This window comes from Zalophus californianus, chromosome 4, assembly GCF_009762305.2.
Source record: "Zalophus californianus isolate mZalCal1 chromosome 4, mZalCal1.pri.v2, whole genome shotgun sequence".
NCBI classification, from domain to species: domain Eukaryota; kingdom Metazoa; phylum Chordata; class Mammalia; order Carnivora; family Otariidae; genus Zalophus; species Zalophus californianus.
In genome coordinates, this window is record NC_045598.1 from 97,719,562 (window position 1) to 97,741,915 (window position 22,354).

Consider the following 22,354-nt stretch of genomic DNA (forward strand, 5'->3'; position numbering starts at 1 on the left):
CTGAGTGTCATCATCTTGGGGTCTTCTTACTGCTAGCAAATAGCCGTGTGATTTAGTGTAGGGCATTTAACCTCCCTGTGCCTCAGTTTCCTAACTCAAATTTGAAGAGGTTGAGTTAATTACTGTTTCTTTTTAGGGCAAAGGAATCCATGATTCAAGTAATATTTTTATATAAACACTGTAATTTATTCCTCATTCAGAGGAACGTTATCTATGTCACCATCATACGTGGAACATCTATGTAGACTGGTCAGGATCCAAGTTTAGGAAAAGCATCAAGTATCTCAATACACAAATATGTTAAGATTTAGGGGGGGTTGTGGGTTTTTTTTTTAACTATTTCCTTTTTGTGGAGTGTACATTAATATATTTCATGCTCAACAAGTAGGCTTATTATTTTTAGACAGTATGCTTTAAATAAAGGAGAGGACTTTATTTGATACCTTTATTTATATGCAAAACAGCGCACCATTCATGAGATATGAAAAACTTGTCAGATAGAAACCAGATTATATCTATTTTCACTACAAAATATTGCATTATATAAAGCAACAGAGACACAAAAAAACCCTGAAAAAGACTAAAATCTTTGGATAGCAGATGCGGTTTTTTTTTTTTTCCCTTGTCTCTAAAATACACTCCTTGTTTTAAGAGTTTCACAGCTGAGAACATGAAACATTTTCAGGTTATAGACTTTTCTTTTTGGTTGTCACAGAGGAAAGTAGTTTTGAATTTTTTTTTTAGGAAAATAACTTAATTTCCTAAAATCATCCCACGCACAAACAGCACACACACACACACAAAGAAGCTACTCTCCTTATAAACAGTTTGTACTTTTCAGACATAACTACAGATAAGAATAACAACACTTAACTTTTTTTAAAAAACTATAATAGTGAAGTGCTAGTGTTGCTGATCTCACAACAAAAGAACCTTTCAAGAACAAACATCTTAATATATAAAATATGTTTAGAAACAGGGAGAAGTGGGAAATTTGTTATACAAGTGCAATATAATTAGAGCAAAAAGAAAGACCACAGTATAATCTCAACAAACACGTAAAAAGTTAGACATAATTATTCCACAGGAAAAAGTGTAAACACTTGACTATAAATAAATTGGCACAGAGTATCCAAAGTAAAATTGTCACCACTCTGAAAAATAAATGTCTTGAAAAAAATACTCTACTCCTTCTAACATAAATAAAAATAGGTTGTTTTTTTTTCTAACTGCACCTATGGGTCCACATGTTTAAGGTCACAAATAGATGTTTTTGGGATATATAAAGGGGCACTTCGCCTGAAAAAGCAATCAGATATTAAAATTTCCATTTAATTATGTATTCTCTTGTCTACATCAGTGTCATACCTTGGGGTTTAAATCTCACCCAGCTCAAATCTTCCCACAGTGTGTCTATTCTCAATGTATCTTTTGAGCTTACCAATATTGAGGGTTTGTCTGTTTTATTTGGATTCTAATATAATCTTCCTTTCCACAGCAGAACGGAAACTTTCCTGTTCCACCTTTCTGTGCCTTAAATCTACATTGGAGGAGAGTCTTTCCCAAACCCTCCAAATGTTAGGTGATTTGTCAATTAGAAAAATCCCAGATAGTCTAAAGTTAGGAGTCTTTACTCTGAGCTTCTGCCCTCATTCTTTCAAAACATGAAGATCTGTGGGAGATAAATGTAGGAGAACTCAAAGTCTCCAGTGAGCTAAAGCAACTACCCTTAAAGGGATCCTAACACACGGAGGGGAGGCCTGGAGGCGGTGCGTCTCGGATGCCTCCAGGAGGCACGCCTGGCCTGGAAAATGCCCCCTGCAAACCCCAGGCTCACCAGACAACCCCACCTTCCCCATTTGGAAACCCCTCGTCTCCTTGCTGACCGGAGAGAACTCAAACGCGTGGCGAGCTTCCTCCCGCGTCCAGGCCTCTCCCGGCGGCCGTCCCGCTGGGCCACCGCCTTGTCCGCCAGCCCCACGGCGGCCGCCCGGGTCGGTGGCGCTGCCCCGGCTTCCGGACCGGCGGCCTCCCGCCGCGCCCCAGGCCCTACACGTCCAGGACGTGGTTGAGATAGGAAATGTAGCAGATGGCCAGACGCAGGATCTCGATCTTGGAGAGCTTCTTGTCCGGGGGCAGCGTGGGCAGCAGTTTGCGGAGCTCGGCGAAGGCCAGGTTGAAGGCCTCCACGCGGATGCGCTCGCGGGTGGCGTGAGCCGAGCGGTACTTGGCCGTGGCGCGCCGGCGGCGGCGCTTCTCCTCGCGGCTCAGCTGCTGCGGGTGCGGGTAGAGCGCGGCCCGGCTGCCGCCCTTGCCATCGCCCTCGGCCTCCTCCACCGGTTCCAGGTCCGACACGCTGCCCAGCACCTTGGCGTCCGCGCCGCCCAACGACTCCGGGTCCGAGTGCGCCGAGCTGGGGTGGTCCGAGTCGGCGGCTTGGTCCGGACTCAGCATCATTTTGGAGGCTGAAGGGGAGCCAGAAAATCAATCAATTAAAGGAAGCAGGGTCTTTTTTGGATCCGAGGGAGAGCAAGCGAGGGCCTACCAAGTCGGCTCTCGGCGCGTCCCGGGTCCCCTCCCCACCCTAGGCGGGCGCGCTCGACGGAGCTAGCCCCGCGGGGAAGGGAGCGCGCCGAGAGGGGCAGGCCCGAGGGCCTGAACCCCGCGCCTCCCCACGGGGCCGGGGCCAGCGAGGTCCCGGCTGGGCCCCGGCCGCATCCCGGACTCCTCGGCCTCCGAGAGGCCGAGACCGGTCTGTGGGCCAGGCCCCCCCGGGAGAGGGCAGGCCCAGGAGGCTGCGACCGCGTTCTGTGCCTGCTCCGGCCAAATACCGACTCTGCAAGGCAGTCGGCCTCACTTCCCATTCCCTGACAAACGAATGATTACGAACGGCGAGCACTTCTGGGGTTCACGCGGGGCGGGGAGACGCCGAGGGCGCTCCTGCTCCGAGGGCCTTAGACCCAGCAGCCGGAGGCTGCGGCGCCTGTGGCCCTCACGCTAGTCTGGGGCGTGCGGGGCGGCCGTGGCTGCGGAGGGCGCCCCGCGCTGGAGATGAACCCTGGTCCCGAGCGCGGACGGCGGACAGGCGGCCCGGAGCGGGAGGCTTTTCCGAAAAAACAATGACTGAAAACGCGAAGGCTCCTTTCTACAGAAAATTGACCCTTATGCCCTCGCGGCTCCCCAAAGCACCATCTGTCACGCAGACAGCCACACACATCGGGGACTTAGGGACGCGGAGACGGGGAGATGAGACAATGCGCCCGGCAGTCGGCTGACCACCTCACGGGAAAATGCCGGCGGCCGGGTCGCGGCGGGAGGAGAGGCTGGGAGGGAAGGGAAGACCGGGGACGGGAGGAGACGGCCCGAGCGTCCTCTCCGCCCGCCAAGTCCGGTGCTGAGGGGCCCAGAGCCGAGAGCCCGCAGCGGTCCCGGGGCGGCCTGGCCAAGGCCGAGCCGGTCTGTGCTGAGCTCTCGTGTAACGACGCCCTCCTGGAAGACGGCCTCGCCGGGCTCCTCTCCCGGCCTGGAGCTCCGACCCCGACCGCGCGCCTGCGGGGGGTGGGGGGGCGCGCCCACAACCGCGGGGCCTGGGGGGGGATTCGGCCTCCAAGAAAAGGGCCAGCAGTAGGGGCCCGCACCTGCGGGTGTAGCGCGCACCGATCGCAGGCGCCGGGGGAGCACCAGGCCGTGGGCCCGGTGAGTGCAGCCCGAGCGACGCTCGCCGCGGGAGAAATCCGCGGTGGCGACGTGTAGGAGGGCTTGCTTCTAGAGAAACAAAAGCCAGGGATGTGTGATCCGCTCCTAGCGCTGCACTTGCCTAGGAGCGAATTTGTCTCCAAGCTGGCTTTCATTGCGCTGCTAGGAAAGCAGGTCCTCTAATGCAAAATAAAAACAAATGCTCCAAGTGAACTACATGTGACTCCTTACGGGTTTTTTGCAGATACATTCATAAAGTAGAACAACTTGCATCTACACATTCGGCTTGAAAGGGCATAAATAAATTGGCGAGTAATGGAAAATCACAATAAGCCATAACATAGTTGTAGTTCGGCTAAAAAGTTCCTGGGTTGCCCTCAAAGCATGTTAAATTCTCCTCCAGATATCTTTTTAAAATATTCATAAATAGCATGTCGTGCATACATTTTATTTATTTAACAATTAGCTGAAGCACATCCATAAATGCAATATGAATAATCTAACTTAGTTCCAGGGTGGAAAAAAATTATTTAAAGAAGTCTTACCTTGTAAAAGCCTTTTCGATAATCTTTTCTCCAATCTTTTAGAGTTACAAATTCCAAAGAATACAGGGGAGCAATTCCGAAATATATTAAAAGCAGCAAGTATTTATTACATTCGAATATGAAAAAGCAGCTGTCATCTCGCTAGTGTCCACAGCGAGGGACGATAATGTCTCAGGATGTGGACGATATAAATGATTGTTCACTTAGTTGATAGACCAAAAACGCCTTTTCCTTTTAATTGTTCTCAAACATTTCGGGAAATTCGTTGTTGATTTTTTTAAGTGAGGTGTTGAAAAGTCTCGTGCCTTTTTTCCTCTTCTAGGTCTCTATAAATAACAAAAGAGATGCAGAGATAAACACAATCACATCAAAGGGCTGATTCCTCCACTTTCTAATAGCGGAAGAATCAATAAGAAAGATGGTTAAGATAAGATCCCGCTCCTGTACGACTCCTTTCCTTCCCTTAATACGGTTGAGCAGAAACTGGGAAGTGCAAGGCAGAGATGCGATCTTCCTCAGAAGTGATTTTTTTTTTTTTTTTTTTTTGAGATAAGGCTTTGTTCAGCTGATGTCTCCCCAGTTCCCAGGAACACAATACTGTAACTCGGGGCTAAGCTTGCCTCTTCCTCTTTCCTCATTTACTTGTAGTTTGTATAAACAGACACCTATTTGCAGTTTCAAAGTCTTTCAAGGCTTGCTTCCATCTCCCACCCCACCCCCTCCTTTCTTTACCTTACAGTAAAATATATATAGTCTGGCTTGGAGACGCTTGGAGAAGGTTGGTGGAAAGTGAACGTCTCCCGGAGTAACAGTGACAGGGAAGCGGAGAAAGACGGGAGAGGGTGGGAGAGCCAGAGCAAAGTGGCAGAGATGCGTGTGTGGCTTCTTGGCTCTCCTGGTACCAATTGATTCAGCCTGGAGATGGTGGAAGAGATAAAGGCTTAAGAAGGGGGATGGAATTTTTTTTCCCTAAATTGATATTTAATGGGAAATCCTATTGGACAGAAACCTGGACATGAGTCACTTAATTGGACTTGACATCTGTCACAGTGTGGGAGTTTTCACAGCCCAAATATTTTAGCAGATCAGATTCCCACTGAATCTGTGCCATAAAATATAACAGTTGAAAGCAGTCCATGATAGAAACCTTAGCCTCTAAACAGAGTCTCTAGCCATTATCAGACTATTTCTCTTTTTCAGATTATTGATGCATCAATAATTTAAGTGCAAATAAACACATATTGACTATGGAAAAATTGCTCTCCCGTATTAGAAAAACAGTATCTTCCCTTAATGTTAAGGAAAATATTTGTGTCCAGAACATGAAAATATATACTATATATGGTAGGTACTATAGTAAATATATTCATATATGCAACAGCTAACATTTATTAGTGATCATTTATTTTAGTGATCATTTACATTTTAAAAGATACTTGAACAAGACTTGATTGAACATACTCATATTTTTAAAATATATCCTGCCACTGGATTAATTTTCCAATATATGATTTAAAAAAATAAAAACAAAACCCTTTTCAATAGATTAAGTCATTGGTGGAGCTGGGAAGAGAATCCAGGTATTGTAATTTCAGAGAGCACTCTACCACAAGACCATTCTACTTTTCTAAATATGTTTGTTTTTCTCATTGCTTATTCATTCATTCAAGTTAAAATATGGCAAATTACATGTGTTGATTATTGTACTTCATTTTTGCTTATTTTACCATGTGAATATCTAGCTGTGAGGCAGTGCACTGGGCCAGGATGCAAACCCACACAAATCACCAGTGTTTTGCAGCACATTATGCCTTTGCCTTACACGACCCCATGGCCCTGAATTTATATGCCTTCTAACAAAAGGGAAAATCTAGTTCAATTACTTTACCACTTTAGAGAGATACAGTTAGTCTCCATCAACTACCTATTATTTGCAATTTTAGCTTTTTTGATTGTGTAAGCTTAAAAGAAATATGAATATTATAGCCTTATTCCCCACCTCACTAATTCCTGGGGGAATATCTGTGGAGAGAGGGGTCCTCAGTTTTCTTTCTTTTTCAATTTTGCTCTGAAAACAAGTTTTATCATCAGGGGAGAGGATTGATCAGCCTACCCCTGGGAGTGACCCTCATGGCTACCACCAGTCCTGTTTGCCTTTGCACACATTTTTCAGCTTAGGGGAGATGTCTGGCCTGAAATGGGGCAGGGGTGGGGTAGAGTAGGAAGTGTCTCCAAGGAAAATGGGCACCAACACTTTCCAGCCTTGCCTCTGCCCAGCCCCAGCACAGAAGCACATTTTAGATATCCCCGGGACACTTCAGTGGAGGCAGAAGCCAGCCCCATTTAGGTGGCAGTGGAAACAGGTGAGCGGGTGAAGTCCCCAAGGTGGTGAAGATGAAGGGAAAAGGAGATTTCCCCAGTCTGGCTTAGAGCAGCAACACTAAGCATTCACACATAGCCAGAAGTGTGCACACAGATGTGCACCCACAGATAACTGTACTTTCCACCCACCCACCCCCACTCAGGTAAGCTAGCTGGCTCTATTAGACTGCTACACCTTCAGATTGACAGAGTGAAAAACCTGGTGCGTCTAATCACCAGAGCTCCTGAGACAATTGCTACAGTGGGAAGCCACTGGTATCTCTGGTTACCCTGATATTGGGGGAACAAGGGACAGTGGGAAGGTACCAGGGAGGTCAGATTCTGCCAAGGTGTGTGTGGATCCAGACACATTCTTCTTTACATTCAGGCTTACTGACTCCACACTGACGGACTGCGTGTGCATACATTAATATGTGAGTAAGCCCTTGTAAACAGGTACACACTCAGACTCATCCATAGCCATGGCTGGACGCACAGTCACGGTCACAAACATGGATTCACACTCACACACGTGTGTTCTGTCTTCCAGGAAAGCCTCCCCATCCCCCGCAGCCACCTTCACCTTTTCTAAGACCTCCCCGGCACAGATGGTCCCTCCTTCTGTGCTTCCTAAGCACTTTTTTTCCTATCCCCGTTAGCGATTACACACTGTATATGGTGATTCTCTATTTCCATACCTGTGTTTCCCACTAGGCTGTGATGCTTCCAGAGCATCACGGATGTCTGAGTTTGACACATTGTAAGTACTCGGTCCGTTTATGGTGAATGACTCCTTGTGTACAGAGGCAGCCAGGATGTTTGTAACGCAGAAACACATCTACTGAAAGACTCCCATGGTTTCAGTTGTACCAGTTTCCTCTCCATAAAAGTGAGGATAATGATCTTGCCCTATTCACTTCACAGGCTGTTTATGAGACTCACTGTATGTGAAAGTATCTTATAAAATACCAAGCATCATACAAATGAAGATATTAGGGAGTATTAGAAGTAATATTCAGTAATATTAAACAATCGGGAGGTGGCAAGCAGTGATTTATAAAGCCATACCGGGGAGCCTGGGTGACTCAGCCAGTGAAGCGTCCAACTCTTGGTTTCTGCTGGGGTCATGGTCTCAGGGTCGTGGGATCGAGCCCCACGTTGGGCTCCCTGCTCATGGTGGAGTTTGCTTGAGATTCTCTCCCTCTCCTTCCCAGATAAATAAATAAAATCTAAAAAAAAAAAAAAATAGGCCAGTCTTCCTGGATCTATCATAAGCTAGCTATGTGAACTTAAAGGAGTTACGTTACTTTTCTGGACCTCAGTTTTTCATCTGTAAAATGGGAATAAGAAAAATATGCTATATGTTGCTATGTTGTATCATCTTTTTTCCAAAGATAAAGATAATCTGTGTAAAGTACTTAAATGAATGCCCAGAACTAATACTCAATCAGTGTTGACTATTGTTAATAATATTACTGTTATTCAAAATACATACATATTGTGAACCTGAAATGTAAAATAAAATTACATGAAATATAAACATATCAGTGTACTCACCCCAATTGTGTGTGTGTGGGTGTGTGTGTGTGTGTGTGTGTGTGTGTGTGTGTGTGTGTGTTTTTGGCAACTAACCTGCAGTGAGCACTTTCCATATGTCAGACATAGGTCTAGGGACTTTACACATATTAACTCATTTTATCTTCACCACAAAGCGATAAGACAGGTACTGCTATTGTCCTGATTATGCATAAAGGGAAGCTAGGCCACAGAAGATGATCTATTCAAGGTTATTAGCTAATAAATTATGGAGCCAAGATTTAGACTCAGGTAGTCTAAATTCAGAAACTGCCACCACGGAGCACTACTGCTTCTGTGGTTCAGGTGTCTTACACAGATATACTCAGGCAGAGGAATTAGTCACCAAATGAAATGCGTATTCCAAGGGAGAACTATACATACACACAAAATATACAGAAAGTACCACATTTTGTATTCAGAGGTGGTCACTGAGCAAACAGTTTTAAATACTTACTGTGCATCTAGAATTGTGCCTGATGCTATTGGACTACAAAGGCTTTATAATTATTTGTTAATTCCACTAGACAGCTGTTTCCAATCTATTTTCTTAAATTTTGCACCCCATCAGTAAAAATTTTTGATAGTATACATCCAGTATATGTATATTTATTATCAACAAACTTTATATATGGACTACCTACAAGCATATTCTGTAATTATAAAGCATAAACAAAAAGACATTTTTAAAGAATGTGAAACATAAAATCAATAATCTTTGTTAACATTTTTTATTTATTGTTATTATTATTAAATACAAAAGCCTGTTAACAGCACAAGATAATATGTAGTTTTTGGAAGCAATAAGCTTCATTTTATTATAATCATTGCTTAACCCTGTGTGATAATGTGATCTGATGGTCTGGTTTTTAAGCTCAATTTACTTAGAATCTGGATTTTATGGCTACTATGGCAGAAAGAGATGTAATACAAAAATTCAAAGATCCAAATAGTAGTTCATCATTGATTATTAACTAAATTATGATTCTAATCTTTTCTCTCTTATCTACCAAATATGCCAAAGTTTTGATGAAATTTGGCTAGCAAATTTCCTTCTAATGGGAATTCTTCATTCTTTTAACAAATGAGTTCAAAAGCCCTGAAACTCTTTCTTTGGAAAATTTTAACAGTTTAGATTTTTCTAAGTATTTTAAGCATTCACATGTAAGAGATTTTGATATATGGGCACATTTCCATTACTTTGAGCAGCAAAAATCACATAACAATAGAAAATTTTCCAAATCTCTATCTATATTTTTTATTTATTTTTAAGAGAGAGAGTGTGGGGGGGGAGGGGCAGAGGGAGAAGGAGAGAGAATTTTTTTTTACTTGTTTGTTTATTTTATTTTATTTTAATTTTATTTTGTTTTGTTAATCACCATACATTACATCATTAGTTTTTGATGTAATGTTCCATGATTCATTGTTTGCGTAGAACACCCAGTGCTCCATTCAATACGTGCCCTCTTTAATACCCATCACCAGGCTAACCCATCCCCCCACCCCCCTCCCCTCTAGAACCCTCAGTTTGTTTCTCAGAGTCCATCGTCTCTCATGGTTCGTCTCCCCCTCTGATTCCCCCCCTTCATTTTTTCCTTCCTACTATCTTCTTCTTTTTTTAAAAAGATTTTATTTATTTGAGAGAGAGAGAATGAGAGACAGAGAACACGAGAGGGAAGAGGGTCAGAGGAAGAAGCACACTCCCCACTGAGCGGGGAACCCGACGTGGGACTCGATCCCGGGACTCCAGGATCATGACCTGAGCCAAAGGCAGTCGCTTAACCAACTGAGCCACCCAGGCACCTCCCCTTTTTTTTTCTTAACGTATAATGTAGTATTTGTTTCAAAGATACAGGTCTGTGATTCAACAGTCTTACACAATTCACAGTGCTCACCATAGGAGAAGAGAATCTTAAGCAGGCTCCGCACCCAGCATGGAGTCCAACGTGGAACTCTGTCTCACAACCCTGAGGTCATGACCTAAGCTGAAACCAAGAGTCAGACCCTTAACTGACTGAGCCACCCAGGTGCCCCCCAATATCTCTCTTTAAAGTGTCTTTTCCTGCTGCACCCTCCGACCCTCTTCCCTCTCGTGCTCTCTCTCATTCTCTCTCTCTCAAATAAATAAATAAAAATCTTTAAAATGTCTTTTCCATGGCACAAATTTCTTTTTTTAAAAATTACCATTTAACTCTTTTAAAAATACATACATAAAGAGAGACATTCAGGGTGTTTTGTTTGTTTTTAATCTGCTGTTAGCATCTTACTGACACCCCCTAGTCATGAAAGAAAAATAAATTTAGAACACTTAAAGTCGAACAACCTTCTTTAAGAGATTCTTTAAGAACTTTGCTATATACTAACTAATTCTTTGTGGGACAGTAGAATTTCATGATCTCTTCCAGTTTCATTTATTGCAAAGATTCTACCATATTTTAAAAGACTGAAAACTACATGAGTATATCTGGTATGCTTCAACTTTCTTATGGAAAATTCTTACATAGGAATTATTTAGTGAATAAATTTTGTTTGTGACGGTATTTCTGGCTCCCAGCCCTCTATTTGAGTTAAAGCAGCCATTCCCTCAGTGGCTATAGGTCCACAGTTTTTCCATAAATCATTCTTTTATTAAAGATCGTTTCAGTTGTGAGTAGCTCTTCTCCCATACATTTTACCTTCAATGCCCCCTTAAAAAGAAGTTCTTTGTGTATTTGATTATTGAAACAATATGTAAAGTATCGTGAACTGAAACATGTTAGAAATCACTGATGTTCTTTCTCATCCAGCTAAATAGCAAACTGCCCCCACTCCATGAATTGGTCTCATACTTGCTTCTTTAAATCTTCAGCAGTGTTTCCCCAGTGTCTATTAGTGAAATTTGCTGACATGGGAATGCATATTTGTTTGTTACCTTATTGGTTCCTGTGTACTATTTCAGCCTTTTCCCCAAGAGTGGCTTTTGCTATAGAATATGAAACCTCAAGAAAAGGTTCTAAACGTTTACCATTATATTTAGTGAAATGTTTAAAAGTGCTAGATTGAATATGACATGACTTTAAGCATTACTGAAAAACTTCAGGGGTTTCCTTTTATGGTTTGGATGCTTAATTTTAAAAATCAGTTCATTGAAATTTAATTTATATAGAGTAAAATTCACCCTTCAGAGATGTTCAGTTCTATGAATTTGACAAATGTATACATTCGTGTAACCAACACAGTCAAAATATAGAACATTTCCATCACCCTAAAAGCATCCTTGTATCCCTTAGTAACCAATCCCTCTGTCCACAATCAACCTCAGACAACAAGTAATCTGATTTCTGTTCCTATAGTTCTGCCTTTTCCAGAATGTTGTAAAAATGGAATCATACAGTGTGCATACTTTTGAGTCTGGCTTTTTTACTCAGCATGCAGCTTTTGAGATTCATCCATGTTGTTGGATAAATCAGCAATTTGGTTCATTTTGGTTTTGGTTTTGGTTTTTCTGAATAGTAGCCCATTGTGTGATGTAGCAGTTTGTTTATTCATTCACAAATGAATCAACATTTGAGTTGTTTGGATCCTAAGCATACAGCTAACTAATCTAGTATAACCATGCACATACAAGCATGTATGAGGACGTATGGATACAGTTCTCCTGAGTAAATAACTAGGGCTGAGATCGTTGGGTTGTAAGGTGCATGCTTGTTGAACTTTATGAGAAACCGCCAAACTGTTTTACAAAGTAGTTGTATCATTTTGCATTTTTGCCAGCAGTGCTCCAGCTGTCCAACCTCTTCCCTACTATTTATTATTGTTAACTCTTCAGCTTATTGAGGTATAATATATTTAGTAAATTGCATGCATTTAAAATGCACAGTGTAATGAGTTTGGGCATATGGTGTGGAGCCATGAAACCGTCATAATCATCAGGGTAGTGAACACATCCTTTATACTCTGTAATCCATCCCCACTCATCCTCCCTTCTCATCCCACAGGAAACTGTTGGTCTAATTTCTGTCCTTCGAGATTGTTTTGTGTTTTTAGAATTTTATATAAATGGGATCAAATATTATGTTTTCTTTTTTGTGTGCCTTTTTTCAATGGGTCACTATTTTGAGGTCCATCCATGTTGTTACAGGTATCAATAGTCTGTTCCCTATTTTGCAGGGTAGTACTCATTTTACCATTTTCAGAGCTCCTTATATGATTGCATAAATATGAGTTTCGGCCTGGTAACATATTTCTTCTGCCCTTTAACATTTATTACACAGCATGCCATCTGGCACTGAATTTTCTCACCTACTGTTTTTCTGAAGCTGTCTTTACTTTGGTTTCATTTTTGGAAGATTTGCTCTGGGTATAGAATTCTAAACTGACAGTTGTTTTTATTTATTTTTTTCTTTCAGTATTTTTAAAAATGTGCATTCCTTTTCATAATTGCACAGTATTCCATTGTGTGAGATCCTGCAGTTTATTCATTCACTCTCCTATGTGTGGGCATTTAGGTTGTTTCAGTATCTTACAATTGTAAACACTACCTATGCCTGTATCTTAAGTAATGTCCATTTTTGAAAATAAAAGGCTGTTTTCATTTCAGACTTTTCTGGGTAGATTTGTCTGTCTTAAGGTCCAGACAGGAAAAGTATTGAAGTGCACAGAAGACATCAGGGCATGGACAGCCGCATGCAGTTCGAACTTAGTGATGGAAAACCTACACTGTGGGGGAAATGATACTGCCCTATGGTGGGGACAGTAATGAAAGGAAGAACAGATGTGTGGAATATATTCTTGAAGTCAGTGGTCCCTAAAGATGAGAGTTTGTACCTCAAGAGAAGTGCAAGTTAATCCTTTGGGTTACAGGAAGAAAAGATTAGAGCTGTGTTTAAATTTTAGCTAAACTGAAATAAATGTTACTGTTCTCTAATACACAGAGCAACAACACTGACATCACTGTCGCAGTGTCTTGCGGTCACCAGCTGCGTGTGCAGCCTACTACAAGGAGGAGCTATTACTAGACACCTCCCGTGTTAACCGCCATGCACTGTAGCCTAAGCGCTAATAGGGTATTACTGGCATGGCTAGTTTCACTGGAGCAAGACCTTTCAACCATCGCAGAATCTTTAGGGTACATTTTTATGAGATGAGGCGTGACCGTGAAAATCTCTTCTACCTCATGGAAATTTGCTAGTAAACTTACTAAAAATTACTCCAAAAAACTGTGGACTTAGAAATGGAATTTAACATTTTTCTTTTTACAAAAGGAAGTGTTCCCCATATACTGACCTTACTATGGCAACAAATGAAGAAAGTAGTTTGTAACCAAGTATATATTTTCCAAAAAAAAAAAAAAAAAACCCCACAAATAAACACACTTAATCTGCTTCTTCAAAGTAACAAAAAGTGAGCAAGTAACAATGTTTCAAAAGAAGCTGTTGCTTCGGGGAAATCATTCTGAGGGATGGGAATGTGACTTTGTTGCCAGAAAATAAAAAATGTGTCACCTATAAAGAAAACTCATACCTGTACCCTTAAAAAAATTTAGAAACTAACATGCATTCACATAATCTTCCCTTTTTAAAGATTTATTTATTTATTTTAGAGAGAGAGAGAACAGTAGCAGGGGAAGGGACAGAGGGAGAGAGAATCCTCATGCAGACTCCGCACTGAGCGCAGAGCCTGTGTAGGGGCTTGATCTCAGGACCCTGAGATCATGGACCTGAGCCGAAATCAAGAGTCAGATGCTTCACTGACTGAGCCACCCAGGCGCCCCTAATCTTTCCTTGTTTACCATTTGAGAATGAGGAGCAGATTGCATTCCTTTATTCCTAAATACTTCAGTGTATATTTCCTAAGAACAAGGGCATAACCACACTATAGTTATCCAAATCAGGAAATTAACGTTGATATTGACAGAATTTAAAGATGTTAACCTAATCTGATAATAAACATAAGACCAATGGAGTAAAAAGGCAAGAATAAATCAAATGTCTGCCTGAGTTGTCTCGTCTGTAATATGAAAACTAATACTTGCCTTACATATGTCACAGTAATGCTATCAACATTAAGAAAATGTGAAAAGCACTTTGAAAATTTTTTAAAAAGTCCCATGTTAAAGATTGTCATAATTCATCAATTTTATTTGTGTTTGTGTATGTAATTGTTCTTAAGTCTAACTATTGTAAGCCCTGTTTTAAACTGCTAGGCTACCTTAATTAAAAATAAAAATCCAGGGGCGCCTGGGTGGCTCAGTCGGTTAAGCGTCTGCCTTCAGCTCAGGTCATGATCCCAGGGTCCTGGGATCGAGCCCCACATCAGGCTCCCTGCTCAGAGGGAAGTCCGCTTCTCCCTCTGCCCCTCCCCCCACCCCCCACTTGTGAGTGCGCTCTCACTCTCTCTCTCAAATAAATAAAATCTTAAAAGAAAAGAAAAGAAAAATCCACTAGTTAAGCTTACCATTAGACTGAAAGGGAGAGCCTTAACACAGGATAATACAGACTGTGGTTACACTGAGGAGCCGAGGAGCAAAAACAGCCGGCATGGCAAGAGGTGGGGAGGTATGCATGAGTCATTGCCATCGTGGGTCTGTGTGGATCAAGAACTGCACTGCTGCCTCGCCGTGTTCACGGCAAGGAACTGGACTTGATTCATAGCTGGTGCAATTTACTGCTAATTACCAATACCCTGTAGATTATCAGAGGTTAGGTGGGAGGGGGAGGAAAACAGCCATGTCAACTTAATGGCACTGCTACCAAGAATCCCTGAGAGACCAAGACCTCAAAAGCAAACAGGAGCAGAAATTTATAGAAAGAGCTACAGAAGGTTCTTTTTTCAACTTGACTCTCGGGTAGCAGGAACATGAAAGGGAGTATTCTGGAGTCAGCTTACTTGGTGTCTCTCTGTCTCTGCCTCTCTCTATCTGCCCCTCTCAGATGTGCTGTACATGCCACTGATCTCCCTGTAGAAGGTAGAAGGGCTTGAAGAAAGCCTTAGTGGAGAGAACAAAGGGTTCCTAGACTGGGTGGCAGAAATAACCCAGCACAGAGTAAAAATGGGAAATTTTTAAGAGGACAGAGGGGTATTCCAGCAGGTATATGGCTTGGAGGAAAAAGAGAAAAAAAATAGAACCTTTCCATCTTGGAGCTCTCTTTCCCCTCAGCCCTAAAGACCTTCCTGCTCAGGATGAATCCAGATCCGAGGAAAATGCAGCATTATGTGTCCTTGAGATCAATTGAGAGAACACCCAGACACTGACAGGTTTGAGAAATCCTGATCTGGACATCAGGCAAAGAAAGGGCTAGAAGGTGAATTACTCCTTCCTGAAGCTAATAGAGAAACCCACCCTGATCTCACAAGATGAGTCAGGTTTTCTAATTTCTTCCAGTTGAAGTTTGTAATCTTGGCAGAGAAGGGAGGAGAGGAGAAATGAACAGCTGGCTAAATCGGTGTTATCAAAACCCAGGATTTGGTTTTCTAAACCATGGCTGGTGATGCCAGAATGATGAGCTCCCAGCAAGAAGAAGAAGGCATCTTTCAAAACCAGGATAACACGTTTTGGCAAGAAGCCCTCTGATCTGATAAAGAGGACTTCAAAAGGAAATCTGGGGAAGGGAGCAGAGAAATGTACTCAGATCAAACTGTAAAGCTACTGTGCTGTACCTCTTCCACTTGCCCATCCAGATCCACTCTCTGCCCTTCTCCCTGCTGCTCTGTGCCTGGGAATCTGACCATACAGCCTGCATCACTGGGCCCCCATGCCTTCTATTTGGCTTGAGCCCGTGAGAGCCACCATATAGGAACTGTCTCTGGGCTCAAATAACCACGTCTTCCTCTTGCCTCTTCAGTCCTAGAAGTGGTATTGCCTCCCTACGGTTACCACACCCAGCGTGCTGCAGTATCTTGCCTCAGTTTCCCCAAATCATGCTCTCCCCTCCATAAGTAATGTCTACTAACTGCTTCTCACCTTGCCCTTTTTTGAGTATACCAGCTTCTCCTTCCATGACTCAGACAGATAGATATATGGAGGGTGATGCGTGTGAGGGTGTCAGAAGATGTGCTCACTGAGTTTCTACTAGAAAGTCAAAGGCAAGAGACACAGCAGCCATGACAGCTGCGGCTGGAGCAGTGGTATCTGGGGCTTCGGGAGACTGCGTGGCAAAGAATGTGTTTGCATAATTCAGATTCTTAAATGCAACCCGGGCAGTGAGGCAGTGGTTCCAAAAGAACTGATGGATCCCAGGAGTTTAGAATCGCACTACCTACCAGGAACGTGTGCACCTGGGTGAACGTGCATTTATTTCAGAGGGACTCATGGCAGATTGCAAATCGGTGAGGAGAGAGAAGGCAAGCTTGGAAGTATGGGATCATTTTCTACAGCAATGGTTCTCAACGGGGGGCACTTTTACTCTCCAGAGAACATTTGGCAATGTGTGGGGACATTTTGGATTATCGCTGAGGCAGAGGGAATTGTGCTTCTGGCATCTTGTGGGTAGAGGCCAGGGATGCTTATAAACATACTGTGATGCACAGGACGTTTCCTGTGACAGAACTATCTGGCTCCAACGTCCGTAGTGCCCAGCTGGCTGGATAGAAGCTGGAAAAGGTGTAACTCCTGCAGTGGTAAAAATGCAGTCTCTAGAATTAGCTAGATCTGGATTTGAACCCCAGCTCCATTTCTTATTGGCTAGTGATCTTGCCATTCCCAGCTTCGATTTCTTATCTTTAAGATGGGGGAAATAATAAGACCCATCTCATAGAGCTGCTGTGAGGATGAAAAGAGGCAAGGCATATAAATTGTTTAGCATAGGGTTTGACACATAGTTCAGGTTCTCAACAAGTGTTAGCTCCTGTTAGGATAATTACCCTCTTCCAGAACAGATTATAACTCCATTAAAACGAATTTATGAGGAAGAGGGAAGTTTCAGCAGAGCTGATAGGTTTCATGTTAGGTGACTAGAGAGGTGTGTTCACTTTGTGAAAATTTATTGAGCTCTACACTTAGGATTGAAAGTGTTTTCTTGTTCCTGTGCTATATTCCAATGAAAAGTTTGCTTAAAATAATTAATGAAAGTCTCATTGTGTCTTCCTCCAAAAAAACAAACAAAACAAAAACCCAGACTACAACATCTAATAAATTCTTGATTCCCTTGCTAACGAATCCCTCAGAAGGTGGAAGATGCAATGAAAGAAACAGTTACTTTCTGCTCTCTCCTGACCCAACCTGCCAAACTGGAAGGAAAGAAGTAGAATTACAGCAGTCTCACATCCACAGCACTTCACATGATAGTGTAGAAAGAAAATGTTTGTTGAAGTTCTGATATACACCCTGGATTTTAAGAAAAGAGAATTTAAAAAGTTTGAATTAAAAATAGCTGTAATCCCATAGACTAAATTCAAAACAGGAAAGGTGGCTTACATTGTAACTCTCGGTCCTACATGACCGTGAACAGGATGGGGAGGCGGCACCCAAGGAAACAGGTCAGCATGGCCACAGAAGGGGCTCTGTGATGGGCCGGGTCTCTTAAAGAATGAAGAAGATCCAGTCAGGGGCAAATACAAAGAATGGGTCCCCTTTCCTGTACCTAAAGGACAGACTTAGGGGAGGCATGGAAGCATAATAGTACGTGAAAAGGTGTTTTAGTTATCTTTGGAGTTGGAAGAAAAACAAGGAAGCCTACGTCCATGGCTGTTTTGGTGTTAACAGCAGCACAAAGAAGGCAGAACAATTCATTCCGTGTGTTTCTTTAACCTTTTCTCTCAAGGAAAATGATCTTTAAATGATAATAGCGTGATACAGGACAGGACAGGATTTGAGCACTTAACACTGAATAAAAAGTAAGAGTCTACCTTACTTGCTTTATTTTTTTTTAAAGATTGTATTTATTTATTTATTTGAGAGAGTGAGCACAAGCAGGGGGAGGGGCAGAGAGCAAGGGAGAAGCCGAGTCCCCACTGAGCATGGAGCCCCACGCAGTGTGTGTGGCGGGGGTGTTGCTCAATGCAGGGCTTCACTCGACCCAGGGCTCCACGCAGGGCCTCCATCCCAGGACTCTGAGATCATGGCCTCAGCGGACGGCAGATAATTAACCGATTGAGCCACCCAGGCCCCCTCTACCTTACTTGCTTTAAATGGACCCAAATCTCTGCTGGCTGGATGAAAGATACGCAGGTGCACCTGTGGAACCCTTACACAAAACCTGAGGCTTAAGGACAAATGTCGTGCTCACTCCTAGAAGTGGGCTCCGTATTTCAGAAACCAACACCCAGTGGGCTTGATGCTGATCCCTGGCAAAATGCCAGGCTGGCTTAATTAGCAGACAGTTTGTGAGTACTGGGTGGAATAAAGGGGTAAAAAATCCCTGGACTCAGCATGATTTTCCAAGGAAAGATGTTAGATTAACCATCATCGACGTTTACTGAGCATACATCATGGGCCAAGCTCCAAGCACTTCACTCATTCAGGCCTCAAATAATCCTATGCGGCAAGTATTACCATTATCCCCATTTTCCAGATGAGGAAACAAAGGCACGAGTGGTCAATTAATTTTCCGGAGGTCACACAGCTAATTTGTGACAGAGCTGGAACTCACACAAGGCAGGCTGGCACCAGCACCTCTGTTCTTCCTTCTTATGATTTTAGCAAAGCAACTAATACCATGTATCCAAACATCCTTCAGGACAAGAAGAAAATGAAAGCTACTCTGTACCACATGGAGGCAGTCTTAGAAAATCCAGTGCCACCAATCTAGATTCATCCCTTGGTGCCCCCTCAAGGCTCCCCAAAGAGCCTCATGTTAGTGTTTTCCCTCAAGGGAAAAAAAAAATGTTTCTCTAGTATTTCCTGGTAAACTTTTTTTTTTTTTTAAGATTTTTATTTATTTATTTGACAGAGAGCTAACACAAGCAGGGAGGGCAGCAGAGGGAGAAGCAGACTCCCCGATGAGCAGGGAGCCCGAGGTGGGATTGATCCCAGGACCCTGAGATCATGACCTGAGCCGGAGGCAGATGCTTAACTTAACCTGGGTACCACCCAGGCACCCTTTCCTAGTAATCCTAAAGGTAAGAATACATTCCTTGGGCTCAAAGGGGTGACTTGGGTGTTGGTGAGACACCAAGAGAGCATTCTGCCCTGGAACATCCAAACTTTCCCAGGGACTCCATCTGATTTCTATGGTGAAGTTCTAGCACAAAGTTCCAATGAATCACAATGAAAATTTATAGTACCCGGGATTTTACCAGGTGATTGCCCGCTTATTTGATCACATCTGTTAGCATTTTCTGGTGTCAGGGCATGATGAAGACCTATTTATTCATAAGACTGTTGCCAGGGTACCTAAGTGCTTTAATCAGTTCTCGAAATAGTTCTTTGCGTCACAACTGAAAAGCAAGTATTTTCCTGTTTCTCTTTTACAGTCTCAAGCTGTTGCTGGAGGAGCCCGGCGATGTTCAATAAGGTTAGAACATTCTCCTCATGAAAACTCTTGTTTGCTAGGTTGGTGGGATTATGGGTGATGCTTTTTTAGCCTTTCAAAGGTGTTCTTTAATGTCGACATAAAATTCTTTAAAAAATAAGCATTTTTAAAAAGGTTACAAAAAGGTCTTTTCAGGAGGTAAAACAAAATATTTTGGAGAGTTCCCAGTGTGGGGACATAGGAATAACAAACAAATGGATCAAGAAATGCCAATCTGACAAACAATTTAAACCTAAAAGGAAACTGCCAGATAGCTAACTTCTTTCAATAACCAAGCATATAAAAGTTGTTCTTTAGATAAAACTTAAACACAATTCATTAAATACTGCAGCTTTTTCATCCAGATGTTCTGGTATCCAGCAGATAAGGCCTCAAAAAAAAAAAAAAAAAAAGGCTCAAGGGGCATTTCGAAGCCACTGTTCCTGTCAACATAATGTACCTGAAGAAACGTAATATCCATCAGATTTGACCTGACTGATTTCATTTCTGCAAGGCCATGAGTGACTAGGGTTAATCTGATAAACTGATCTCTGTTAAGGTGATTGTGACTAGCAATGCCTCATCACTTAGGCTTCCCGGATATCTTGTCCTGTTCATGATGTCTTAATGTTTAAATCCAAAGGAGTTTGTGAATTTCAGGTCCCTGGAAATTTCAAGTAACTGGATCTGGCTAAGGAGATACTTGGACTTGTAGGTGACACAACCCCTACCTCCAGCTCAAGGATTTCTCATGCATTAGTGGTGGGGACCCCAGAATGGGGACCTTGACGCTTTGGATTCTGTGGTCAGCTAAAAATTCATCCACACCCCCACCCCCAAGATACCCACATAAAATTCCCAGAACCTGTGAATGTTATTCTAAATGGCAAAAGGTGTGCTTAAGTTACGGCTCTTGATTAAGTGAAGGGGCTTATCCTGGTCCAGCCACACGGGCCTTAAGTGCAATCACACGTAACCTTGTAAGAGTGAGGTAGAGGGAGTTTTGAGAGACACCAGGGAGGGTGATGTGAAGACGGAGCCAAGACAAGGAGCCAGAAGTCAAGGAACGTGGACAGCCACCAGAAACTGAAAAGACAAGGACTGGGCTCTCCCCTAGAGACCTGGGAAGGAGCGTGACCCGCCGACATCTTGATTTCAGACTTCTGGCCTTCAGGACTGTGAGAGGACACATTTCTATTAGCCCACCAAGTTTGTGGTAGTTACTAAAGGGTCCTGCTACTCGGGTTCAGACTCTGGGTCTGGTGTTAACTCTGTGTCACCTTAGATGTAGTTTGTTCGGAACCTCTGTTTCTTCATATATAAAATGAGAGCAAATGTGTGAGGTGTCTAGTACATCGTGGTTGGCACCCATCGATATTACATGAATGCTGATTTTGTCGGAAAAAACCAACTCTGTCGTTAAAACTTACATCAATATGTCCACAAAGACTCTGAGGTTCTCAGCTTATGGAGACGTTCTACAAGCACGTATGAAGAAAGCGTGCGTGCTGGTGGGTGTAAGGGAATGGGCACAGGTGTGGGTGGTGGGCCAGTTAGAAGGGGGAGAGGGGACAGAATCAGTGGGGGAGAGATTGTGTCAGAGGTCAGTGAAGGGATCACAGGATTCTTGTATGATTATAAAGCAGATGGATGAAGGCCCTCAGAATTTAATGGGAAAATTCCCTGGTTTCTTCTTGAAGGGCTTAGCTTTTTATATCCACATCCATATTTTAAACCTCATAACTGAAATCTAAGTACACTCTTCATTTGTAGCTTGTCAGCTGAGGGAAAATTACAGAATGGGTCACAGCAGCGGGAAGATTATGGGTTGCATCTGATAAATGGCTATTTATATGTACTGAGCCGGCTCTGGGGTATTCTCAGGGTATAATTTCATAGCAGAGTTAACATCATCACATAAAATATGACAACAGGTTTTACACTGCCGATCTGAAATGAAATTGCAGCCCTCTATAATGAGCAAGTGAGGCCCAGAGGCAGAATGCATTGAGCTTCACCAAGACCTGTCACCTCCAGTCATAGGCCCTTTGAGTGGAGAGAGCATAAGTGGGCAGAGGTGACAGGACATTCCTGGTTTTCTCATGGCACCCTGCAACCCACTCTGGGAGGAACGGTTTCCCACCTCCTCATCACCGAGACCATTCCCTTCATTCCATGGACACACTTCCTAAAGCACTGGGTGTAAATCATAACCCCGTCCCTCCCATTGACTCACAGCATCATTCCAGGGACGATGCACCTTCACTTCTATTGATCTTCAATTGGCAAGGACACTGAACTCCCCATCACTGCACGCCCTCAGCCTGGTGCTTAATGATTTATGAAAAATCCAAATGCCCCAGAGGTGGTCCACACTTGAAGGGACTACTAGAGTAAATATTTTAAGTGGATCCTTTTGAAATGAAAATAATCACAGCAGTGTTCATCTCCTTGGTCAGGTGGGATTTTGCTTCCTCTAATTATGGGAGGGAGGGCCTGTTTGCATGTTGTTTGGGAAACACACCTGTACCTTCGAAGCTAATTTTTCTCGATGAATAAGTTGGTCTCACTTTAACTGAAAGCAAAACTTACTCTATAGCGTAGAGCCACCTGGATTTCCATGCAGTAAACTTCATTGCTTCAAAGAGTTCTGCCCTGGAGTCTGGGCACATTTGAGAGACAGAAATGTGTATCAGGGCATGACATTCAATAATAAAGTTATTACCCAGGTTTTTATATCCATTGTCT

General features: G+C 43.0%; 1 protein-coding gene across 2 annotated transcripts; it reads right to left on the minus strand.

Moving 5' to 3' along the window:
* Positions 1-469: 469 nt before the first annotated feature.
* On the minus strand, positions 470-5,124 carry NHLH2 (nescient helix-loop-helix 2). Of its 2 annotated transcripts, XM_027624600.2 has the most exons (3): positions 4,974-5,124; positions 4,242-4,567; positions 470-2,465 (listed from the first exon to the last, which is right to left on the minus strand). In XM_027624600.2, the coding sequence occupies exon 3, from the start codon at positions 2,455-2,457 to the stop codon at positions 2,050-2,052; it is 408 nt and encodes a 135-aa protein (XP_027480401.1). In that variant the 5' UTR covers positions 2,458-2,465; positions 4,242-4,567; positions 4,974-5,124; the 3' UTR covers positions 470-2,049. The 2 variants fall into 2 exon arrangements, with proteins under 2 accessions (XP_027480401.1, XP_027480410.1); XM_027624609.2 differs by lacking the exons at positions 4,242-4,567; positions 4,974-5,124 and adding an exon at positions 3,216-3,295.
* Positions 5,125-22,354: the final 17,230 nt, after the last annotated feature.

Bases quoted from the DNA above. Each gene is read 5' to 3' on its own strand.
- NHLH2 (XM_027624600.2), bottom strand. From the start codon at position 2,457: ATGATGCTGAGTCCGGACCAAGCCGCCGACTCGGACCACCCCAGCTCG.